This window comes from Chiloscyllium plagiosum, chromosome 18 (genome assembly GCF_004010195.1).
Source record: "Chiloscyllium plagiosum isolate BGI_BamShark_2017 chromosome 18, ASM401019v2, whole genome shotgun sequence".
NCBI classification, from domain to species: domain Eukaryota; kingdom Metazoa; phylum Chordata; class Chondrichthyes; order Orectolobiformes; family Hemiscylliidae; genus Chiloscyllium; species Chiloscyllium plagiosum.
In genome coordinates, this window is record NC_057727.1 from 16829659 (window position 1) to 16841130 (window position 11472).

At 41.4% G+C, this 11472-nt stretch overlaps 2 protein-coding genes across 5 annotated transcripts in view; one reads left to right on the top strand and one right to left on the bottom strand.

Moving 5' to 3' along the window:
• Window positions 1–11472, bottom strand: part of ccdc51 (coiled-coil domain containing 51) — an 86632-nt gene that overhangs the window by 44828 nt on the left and 30332 nt on the right. The window lies entirely within an intron of this gene.
• Window positions 1–11472, top strand: part of brpf1 (bromodomain and PHD finger containing, 1) — a 54133-nt gene that overhangs the window by 16884 nt on the left and 25777 nt on the right. For 3 of the 4 annotated variants that reach the window (XM_043707787.1, XM_043707789.1, XM_043707790.1), the window contains 3 exons: window positions 4768–4896; window positions 5058–5370; window positions 8805–9116. In XM_043707787.1, coding sequence (XP_043563722.1) covers window positions 4768–4896; window positions 5058–5370; window positions 8805–9116 — 754 coding nt within the window. The remainder of the gene's footprint in view (window positions 1–4767; window positions 4897–5057; window positions 5371–8804; window positions 9117–11472) is intronic. The other variant, XM_043707788.1, reaches the window with a different exon arrangement.

Genomic DNA, 11472 nt, shown 5'->3' on the forward strand with positions numbered 1-11472 from the left:
GGCAGTGGAACCCGAATATATTCTGTAGACATTTGGATATACGAATGTTACAAAGGTGGTAAAAAGAATGACAATTAGGTGCCAAAAAGAGGATGTACATATATGCAGAGGTCGTGATTGATGCTAAATTTAATACTTCAATTCCGTCTTCACCAGGCCATGGTGAGAAAGGGGGAAATTCAGTTGCCAGAGTGTTTAAAATTGACAAGAAGTACATATTGGCTCAGCCATTTTACTTAAATGTTGATAAGACACCAAAATCATACATTTTTTACTCATTTGAAAGTATGTGGGCTTCAGTAGCTATGCATATGTTTATTACGCTAATTGCCCAAAAGAAGGAGGTGATGATGTGCCTTCTTGAACTACGGCGGTCCTTTGGGTAAAAGTGCATTCAAAATGCTGTTCGGTAAAGAGTTCCAGGATTTTAATCAGCGAATGTGAAGTAACAGTGATATAATTTCAAGTCAGGATTGGGTGGGGCTAGGAGAGGAACTTATATTTATTGCCCTTGTCTGTCTAGGTGGTAGAGGTCATGTGTTTGGAAGGTGTTTTGTAAGAACTTTGGTGAGGCGTTGCAGTGCATCTTCTAGAAGCTGGTGAAGGGAGTGAATGTTGAAGGTGGGCTGCTGTTCCTGGATGGTGTTGAGCTTCTTGCTTGTTATTTTAGCTGCTCGGCAACAGGTAAATGGAAAGTACTCTGCCATACTCCTGACTTGTGCATCAGAAGTGATGGAAAGACTTGGGAAATAGGAGATGAATTAGCCTCCACAGAATTATTGGCCCCTGACCCGTTCTTGTAGAAACATTTATGAGACGCCGTTCCATTCTCACAGTTTCTCTGTTGCATCTGTTTTCATAATGCCATCTTCTGCAGGGGTCTCAGAAATAGAATCATTGAATCATAGAATCCCTACAGTGTAGAAGTAGATCATTCTGACCATCGAGTCCACACACCCTCCAAACAGCGTCCCACCAGACTCACCCCACCCTTATCCCTGTAACCCTGTGTTTCCCATAGTTAACCCATTGAGCCTGCACATCCCTGTACACCATGAGCAACTTAGCATGGCCAATCCACCGAACTTTCACATCTTTGGACTATGGGAGGAAACTAGAGCACTTGGAGGAAACCCATACAGAACATGCAAACTCCACACAGACAGTCGCTGAGGCTGGAATCAAACCCGGGTTCCTGGCGCTGACAGGCAGCAGTGCTAATCTCTGAGCCACCGTACCGCCCGTACATCCACTTTTTTCCTCAACCGTGGGTTCTCCACTACTGTGGTTGACAGGGCTCTTAGCCGGGCCCAAACCTTTGCCCTCATCCTTTCTTTTCCCTCCCATAGCACAAATAGAGTCCTTCAAGTCTTCACGTTCCACCTCACCAGTATCCACATCCAGAGGATCATAAGCTGCCATTTCTGCCACCTTCAGTGGGATGCCACCACCAGACACACATCCCCTCTCTTCCCTTGTCAGCACTTTGCAGGGATCGTTCCCTCTAGGACACTGTGGTGCACTCCACATCCACTCCTAACACCTCTCACAGCACCTTCCTATACAATTGCAGAAGGTGCAACACTTGCCCATTTACCTCCTCCCTCCTCATGGTTCCAAACACACCTTCTAGATGAAGCAGCAATTTACCTGCATTTCACTCAATCTAGTCTACCCACAATATGGTCTGCTGTGCACTGGGGAGCCGAAGTGCAGACTGGGTGACTACTTTGCAGTTCTGACTGTTAAAAATGACCCCAAGTTTCCAGTTGCCTGCCACTTCAACACACCACCATGTTCCCTGGCTAACGTTTCTGTTTCAGGCCTGCTGCACTTCTCCAGCGGGATTTGGTGCAAGCTGGAAGAATAGCATCTCATCTACTGGTTGGGAAGCCTGTAGCCTTCAGGACTCAATACCTATCAAGTTCACTTGACCATCTGCTTCCATGTCCTTTACCCAGGCTGCACCCCAGGCCCTGCCCTGACATGGACTGTTTTCAGCACAGCCAACTCCATTTCATTTACTCATTGTTCCATTATCAGCTTTCCATCTTCCCTGGCTTACTGTCAACTATCCCTTTGTCTGCCTAACTTTCTTTCTCTCTCTGTCAGGATTCCATTTCCATCTATCTGCTCACTATTCCCCTCTCCCCCACCCCCTCCTTGTCATCAGTATAAATACCACCTTCTCCTAGCTGCTGTCAGTTCTAAAGAAGGGTCACTAGCTTCGAAAAGTTATCTCTACTTCCTTTCCGCACATGCTGCCAGACCTGCTGAGTTCATCAAGCATTTTCTGTTTTTGTTTCATATCTTCAGCATCCACAGTTCTTCGTTTCACTTCAATCTTTGGCTGCAATTTCAAAATTTGCAGCTGATACAAAACTTGGAAACGCTGTAAACTATGAAGGGTAATAATGTAGAACTTCAAAAGGACATAAATAAATTGGTGGAATAGGTGGATAGATGGCAAAGTAAGTTCAATGTGGAGAAGTGTCAGCTGATACATTTTAATCAGGAGAACATGGCAAGACAATATAAAACTAAGGGTACAATTCTAAAAAGGGTGTGGGCGCAAAGAACCTGGGCACGTATGCATGTAACATAATGTGCGTAATGTAGGGAAGGTTGAGAGAACAGTTAATAAAGTACGGTAGACTATTAGTAAGGGCATAGAGTACATGCAAAAAGGTTATTTTAAACTTGTGCAATATATTGGTTTAGTCTCAGGTGGAATATTGTGCCCTGTTCTGGGCATCACATTTTATGAAGGACCTAATGGCACTGGAGAGAGTGCAGAAAGGTTTTACGTTTACAGGGATGAGGAATTTCAGTTCTGAAGATCGAATGGAGAACTTGAGATTGTTGTCTTTGAAGAAGAGAAGGCTGAGAGGAGATTGGATAGACATATTCAAAATCATCTAGGAGAAAGTGAGGACTGCAGATGCTGGAGATCAGAGCTGAAAAATGTGTTGCTGGAAAAGCGCAGCAGGTCAGGCAGCATCCAAGGAGCAGGAGAATTCATCGTTCAGGAAGGGCTTATGCCTGAAACGTCGATTCTCCTGGATGCTGCCTGACCTGCTGCGCTTTTCCAGCAACACATTTTTCAGCCATATTCAAAATCATGAGAGGTCTGGACACTGTAAATAGGGAGAAAATGTCCCACTGGTGAAAGGATGCAGAAAGAAAAGGTACACATTTAAACTATTTAGGAAAAGAAGTAAAAATTATATGAGGAAAATATTTTCCACACAAGTAGTATTTAGGGGCTGGGAAAGCACTCCCTGAGAATGCAGTAGAGGCAGGTTTAATTGTAGCATTCAAAAGAGAGTTTGATGTTTGTGGAAAGGCAGAACACGCAGGGTTACTGGGAGAAGGCTGAAGGTTGGCAGTAGGTGGGATGCTCATTTGAAATGCTGGCACAGGCACAATGGGCTGAACGGCTTTTTTTTTGTAACTATCTTGTGATTCTGAATGTTATTGTCTACCCAGGAATTGCAAGTATCATAGTTTCAATGTTATGACATTGACAGTTGTCTTCCCAATATGGATGGCCAATATTGTGAACCTGTGTTACCCTTAACCCTGTTGTCTTGCCAGGAGTGGCCCTTTAGTTGGCAGTCTGCAGGCACCTGCAGGTGTCTATAACATTTGTGAACTTAATGGAGTACTACTACAGCTGAGTTTTTTAATAAAGGATTTCTGTGTTACTGACTTAGAGTTGGATTCTGGTAAGTTAAGCTTAATGCTGGCTCTGTTCATCACAAACACATTTCTCAATGGGATCTCTCAGCAGGTGTTAGACTTCTGTTGACACAGATAATGCTGTTTTAGGCTTACAAATTTAATATCGGGATCAACACCAATGCACATGCAATCCCACTGTAAATTAGTGTACTTTGTATCCTTTCTATTAACCAAAAGTGGGTGCAGTTCATGCTAATTTCTACCCCCTCATGTTCCATTTCAACAATTTATTTTGCTGTACAATGCTCCTGTACCTGTCGCAGGCATTAATAGATTAATTACATTTGGTTGAGTTGCCTTCCAGTATTGACATAAACAAATTCTGCTTAACACAATGGGGGAGGTGCATGACAGCAGAGGTAAAGAATCATTGGCTTATTTTGCTAAATGATCCTTTACCAGGGCATGGTTTCAAAAATTCAGAATCAGTGAAAGATATAATTTCAAGAATTGTTTAGCATATACAGCATTAATTCTGTGTGCTTCGCTGAATTTGTATAAAACATTTTGTAGTGATTTATTAGAGAACTGATAAGAAAATTCCATATATTTATATAGTGACTCATGTTTGAAACATATGTCTAAATGCTGACACAGTGAGATTTCACCTTTTTGAAGTGCATCAACTTATATGGATGTAAAAGCACAACCCTTGATACCACAAAAAGCAATGAGAGAAATGGTCAATTAATTATGCTTTTAACAGGATTGTTTGAGAGGGCAATGTTAATTTTAACATTGACTGAGATAGTAGATGCAGCTTCAGTTTAATGTCTCACCCTGAGAAATGGGACCTTCAACAATGTAGCCAAAGAGTACTATGCTGAAATGGTTGCTGATATTATGAACTTAGCTTCTGAAGTGGGGCTTCAAATTTCAATTTTTGGCTCAGATATGAAATTTGTAAGTTATAGTAAAAAGGGCTGTTTGAACAGAGAAAATATTTTAACATGAAAGAGAACAGTGTTGTTCATTGTAAATTATATTTCTAATTTGAATCTTTTTGATTTGGTTGTAACCCAGCTTAAGATACAGCAGTTTGCAATGGAGTTGCAGCTGACTCCGTTCCTTATCCTTCTCCGTAAGACGCTAGAACAGCTCCAGGAGAAGGATACAGGAAACATATTTGGTGAACCTGTGCCCCTAAAAGAGGTAAGCTTTTCTAATTGTGAACTTCTGATAATTGACTTTTGTATTTGAATACATTTCTAGCTTTGGAATATTAATTAAATGTATTAAATCCTAAGTAAGTTAAGTGCCAGTTAAAAGACAAATGACATTAATTCTAATAATTGACTTTTTATAATGTTCAGGTTCCGGATTATTTGGATCACATTAAAAAACCGATGGATTTCCAGACCATGAAGACACAGCTTGAGGGCCATCAGTATCGGACGTTTGACCAGTTTGAAGAGGATTTTAACTTGATTGTGAATAACTGCTTACAATATAATGCCAAGGATACAATCTTTTACCGTGCAGCGATCAGGCTAAGAGACCAAGGAGGTGCAGTGCTGAAATATGCTCGCAAACAAGCAGAGAAAATTAGCTTTGATTATGAAACAGGAATGCACGTACCTGAACCTGTGCCAACGGAAGATACGGGACAGCTCTTCTGGGAAGATGGTGAGTTCATTTTCAATATTTGATAATTGTTTTAATTGGAAATGCCACCCATTTATGGTGAGAAGTGCCAGGATATCAAATTCCTTCTGTTCTAAAAAGATCTGTTTACCAAATGTGAAAACTCATTGTGTTCAGTTTTACTTTGGATCCCAATTTGAGTTCTCAAGTCAATTTATTTAGTCCTTGGCTACAGAATAGAAAGTCTGTCATTATCTTTGAAGCAAAGAGAGGCAAGATGTTTTACAAATTGCAGTGTTTCATATTCCATGTCTAATTTGTTCCCTTTCTGCTATGAATGTACTAATTCCTGGGTGGAGTGATGTAAATTATCTGACTTTATGTGCCGTCTTAGATAGTGAGAGTCAGTCAGATAGCCCTTCAACTTTGGAGGTTATCAACATGTGAGACTGAACCTAAGGTCTTAAAGTAAGTGGCAGCAGAGATAGTGGATCTTTTGTTTATAAAATTGCAAAATTCTCTGGATTCAGGAAAGATTCCAGTGGATTGTAACAATACAAATTTAAGCAGCCTTATTCAGAAAGACAGGGAACTAGAAAGTAGGAACTACAGCCCTGTCAGTTTAGTATGTTCTTGGGAAATTGTTAGAATCCATTATTAAGGAAGTAATAACAGAATGATTGAAAAGTCAAAATATAATTTATTGGAGTCGTCATGTTTTTTTATGAATGGTGAGTCACGTTGGATTAATTTGCTGGAGTTCTTTGATGATGTAGCAAACAACATAGACAATGGTGATCCTGTACATGTGGTATATCTGGACTTCAAGAAGGCATTTATTAAGATGCCTCATAAAGGTTTATGCAGAAGGTAAGATCAGTGGGGTTGGGGTAATTCATTAGTTTGGACACAGGATTGACTAACCGTCAGAAAGCAGAAAGTTGGAATAAATGAGTCTTTTACTTGCTGGCAAGATATTTTTAATGGGGTGCCACAAGGTTTGCCTCAGGGCTGTAACTTGTTTCAATCTATATAAATATCTTGGATGTTGGGGTAAGAAGTACTTTAGAGTCAAGATTAGAGTGGTGCTGGAAAAGCACAGCAGGTCAGGCAGCATCCTGATGAAGGGCTCCTGAACAAAATGTTGATTTTCCTGCTCTTCGGTTGCTGCCTGGCCTGCTATGCTTTTTCAGCACTACTCTAATCTTGACTCTAATCTCCAGCATCTGCAGTCCTCACTTTCGCCTAGGAAGCACTTCAGCCAAATGTACGAATGACACAGATGGAAGTTGCTATGAAGAAATAAGAAATTTACAAACGGATAGAGATAGATTAGGTGAATGGACCAAAATTTGGCAGATGAAGTTTAACATGGATAAGTGTGAGGTTATCTATTTTGGCTGGAGGAACAGAAAGGCATCATATCATCTAAATGGAGAAAAGCCTCAGAATTCTTCACTGGAGAGGGATCTGCATACCCTCAAGTATGAACTGCAGAAAATCAGTATGCAGGTACAGCAGGTATTAAGAAAGGCAAATTAGATTTTGGCATTTATTGCTAATGGAATAGAGTATAAAAGTAGGACAGTGATGCTGGACCTATACCTGGCATTAGTGACACTGTACCTAGAGTATTGTGTACAGTTTTAGTCCCCTTACTTGAGAAAGTGCTGGAGGCAGTTCAGAGGTGGTTCACTCGATTGATTCCAAAGATCGGGGGTTGTGTTAAGAAGAGAGATTGAGCAGTTTAGGCCTAAAATCTGGAATTTAAAAGAATGAGAGGTCTAAGGTATATAAGGTAGTGAAAGGGATTGACAAAGTAGACACAGAAAGACTATTTCCTCATGTGTAGCAATCTGGAATGAGAGGGCATAATTTTCGGATAAAGGGTATCATACAGATGAGAAACTACTTCATTCAAAGAATTATGAATCATTAGCCCAGAGTATGATGGATGCTGGGTCATTGAGTAAATTTAAGGAAGAGGTAGACACATTTTTAGTTAGCAATGGGCTGCAGGGTTGTGGAGAGCAGACAGCAAAGTGAAGTTGAGGTCAGCCACAATCTTGCCAAACGGCGGAATAGTCTCAAGAGGGTAAATTATCTGCATCTGCTCCTAGTTTTTTAGATTAGATGAGATTCTCTACAATATGTAAACAGGCCCTTCGGCCCAACAAGTCCACACCGACTCTCCAAAGAGTAACCCACCCACTCATTTCCCTCTGACTCATGCACCTAACACTATGGGCAATTTAGCATGGCCAATTCACCTGACCTGCACATCTTTGGACTTTGGGAGGAAACCAGAGCACCCAGAGGAAACCCACGCAGACACGGTGAGAATGTGCAAACTCCACATAGACAGTCGCCTGAGGCTGGAATTGAACCCGGGTCCCTGGTGCTTTGAGGCAGCAGTGCTAACCACTGAACCACGTGCCGCCATGCCTAGTTCTCATGCTCTTAGAATCTTATGCATATGTAGAAGTAGAAGTAGAAGTAGAAGTAGCTGGTTGATAGCCAGCAGCAGAAACCTTGGCTGATGTTATTTTGGTTTTATTTAATCTTCTCTAGCACTGGACTTTCTTGGCCCTTCCACCATTATCCAAGCTGAGATTACAATTTAGAGATAAAATGGGATTTGAGATCAACTAGTTCACCACACCAGAGATCAAATCTGAGACATTCCTGGGTTACACGATACCTAATATAGCCCTTGTTAAAACTTGGAGTTCAGTCTTGAACAAGTATATTTGATACTGTAAGGCTCAGCTTGAGATATAGTTAAATGGTGCATTAAAAATAATGCAACAAGTCTGCGTGGACTGGTTAGGCCGAAGGGCCTGTTTCCACACTGTAGGGAATCTAATCTAATCAAAAAAAGCCTAAATTGTGGAAGGTAGTTTTTTTGGAAAATAGCTTGAATTTTAACAGGATGTTTGGATTTCAGAAAACCCCACCCCTTGTACTTAATTGATGAATAAAAGTTTGAAATTAGTCCAATGGTAAGGACAACAGTAAACACATGGGAAAGGTGTCCAGTTCAGTTCCCAGTCTTTGATGTTAACTCCAAACTTGATACAAGTACTGTAGCCTAGGACAGGAAAAATCTGCACTGCTGAAACAGACACGTGGGTGTGATACTCATTGGAATGTACAATTTGTTTTCAGTAATTAATCTGATTTTAGAAGAACAGACACTTTGCTGTGAGAACAGATATCTGTGGAAGTGTCCCTTAACAAGAACCAACATCTTCCAAAGAAGAAACTTGTCAAAATAAAAATGTCATTTCCATAACACTGACATACAAGTAGCTGGTTACCCTTTATAAAAAGAGGTTTGGTCACTGGTCTGCCACGTGCTATATCCTGCACTGGAATACGTGTGATTTTTGAATCAAAATCAATTTCTTGTTTCCTCTGTCACTAATGATTTCTTTGATTGCTTTGGTCTTTCTCTGGTCCCCATTTCTTGCCAGAAGTGGATCGACTGCTGATTCCTGAGAACAGATCACATATGTCACTGGAGGAACAGCTGAAATTGCTTCTTGACAAACTGGACACAATGGGCTCGGTGAAGCAGAATGTTGGGCGCTCACGTCAAGCTAAACTTCTGCGAAAGGAAATTGCCATGATTCGACGGAAACTTGGTCAGCACCGAGAGCCAAACGCAGGATCGGATCGGCATGGTGCTCCGGGTCGTGGATCTGCGGCTGGGCTTAACCCATCAAGTAAAGATGGACAGACAGACAGTGCTGCTGAAGAAAGCAGCAGCCACGAGACGGGGAAAGGTAGGGTGAAACCAAGTTCTCAATTTCATACTAGGGCCTACAGATAAATTAAAAAAAAAAAATTTCTGGATGAAGAATGACTAAACTAGTTCAAGCTTTTAAAGAAAGATATATGTATAGGGCCATATTTACTTCAGGTTGGTATTTAAATCACTTTAGGAGATTTGAATCCAGTTAGGTTAAGGGAGAATCAGTTTGTCCAGCGATTGGGTGTTTTGGAAAAATTATAGGCTGACTTGTCTCTCAGCAAATGACATTAGAAATTGCTGATTCTTGCTTGGATGGGTACAGCTCTAATGACTCAAGAAGCTTGACACCATTCAGGATAAAACAGCCTGCTTGGTTAGCGCTCCATCCCTCCATTACCAACACTCAGTGCATACTGCTGCTATTATCTACAAGATGCATGACAGAAATTCACCAAGATCCTCAGATAGTACTTTCCAAACCCTCAACCATTTCCATCTGGAAGGACAAGGGCAGCAGATACATGAGAACGCCTCAACCTTCAAGCTCCTCTCCAAGGCACTCACCATCCTGACTTGGAAATATATCACCGTTACTTCACTGTCACTGGGTCAAATTCCCTCCCTTATAGGCATTGTGGGTCAGCCCACAGCAGGTGGACTGCAGTGGTTCAAGAAGGCAGCTCACCGCTATCTTCCCAAGAGCAAATAGGGACGGGCAATAAATACTGGCTAGCCAGCAACACCCACATCCCACAAATGAATAAAAAACAAATCTCATGAACACTTATTTCTGGTACCAGGGAAGGAAATGCTTCCTTCGGTTTGAATTTTTACTATGAAACCATGTGCTGTTGCACTATCTACAGAAAGTTTTGAGATTTGCTTATTAAAGGGGAAGTGCCTTCTATGAATTTTCATGTAGTCCTATAAGTTATAAAGTGATGGTAGCAACATATTTGTTAGAATTTCTCAATTGTCTATTGTTTTAACGGTTAAAGCTCCAAGCTACGTATCCAGGGAGCGGGCTGTTTGCTTTGAAGGCCCTAGCATGGTCAGCAGAATGGAAAGCCATGTGCTGCTGCAAGGGATCCAACTTGTTTTGACATGAAATGCTTGGAATTGTGTTTAATGCCCTATCTTTATTTACTGATTACTGTTGTTCATAGGAGACCAGGCTACAGATCTAAAGTGAACAGAAAATGTTAACATGTTCAGCTCAGGCAGTCCTGGCAAATCCAGTTCTCTTTAGGCAGCCTGTGTTACGATACAGTTTGTAAAAGCTAAATAAAGTATTGAGAGATGACTAAGATCATTAATATGCAAATGCCTCAACTCTTAACAACAATTTGGTACAAAAAAGTCCATTAGTATGCAGCAGTTATAGAGTCAATAGACAATAGGTGCAAGAGTAGGCCATTCTGCCCTTCGAGTCAGCATCACCATTCATTATGATCATGGCTGATCATCCTCAATCAGTATCCTGTTCCTGCCTTATCCCCATAACCCTTGATTCCACAATCCTTAAGAGCTCTATCCAACTCTTTCTTGAAAGTATCCAGAGACTTGGCCTCCACAGCCTTCTGGGGCAGAGCATTCCATTTATCCACCACTCTCTGGGTGAAGAAGTTTCTCCTCAACTCCATTCTAAGTAGCCTACCCCTTATTTTTAAATTGTGTCCTCTGGTTCGGGACTCGCCCATCAGCGGAAACATGCTTCCTGCCTCCAGAGTGTCCAATCCTTTAATACTCATATACGTCTCAATCAGATCCCCACTCAGCCTTCTAAATTCAAGCGTATATAAGCCCAGTCGCTCCAATCTTTCAGCATAAGATAGTCCCACCATTCTGGGAATTGACCTCGTGAACCTACGCTGCACTCCCTCAATAGCCAGAATGTCTTTCCTCAAATTTGGAGACCAAAACTGCGCACATTATTTTAGGTGCGGTCTCACTAGGGCCCTGTACAGCTGCAGAAGGACCTCTTTGCTTCTGTACTCAATTCCTCTTGTTATGAAGGCCAGTATGCTATTAACTTTCTTCACTGCCTGCTGTACCTGCATGCTTGCTTTCATTGACTGATGCACAAGAACACTTAGATCTCATTATACTGCCCCTTTACCTAACTTGACCCCATTTAGGTAGTAATCTGCCTTCCTGTTCTTGCCACCAAAGTGGATAACCACACACTTATCCACATTAAACTGCATCTGCTGTGCATCCGTCCACTCACCTAGCCTGTCCAGGTCACCTTGTATTCTCCTAACATCCATCTCACATTTCACCCTGCCACCCAGCTTTGTGTCATCAGCAAATTTGCTAATATTACTTTTAATACCTTCATCTATATCATTAATGTACATTGTAAAAAGCTGCGGTCCCAGCACTGA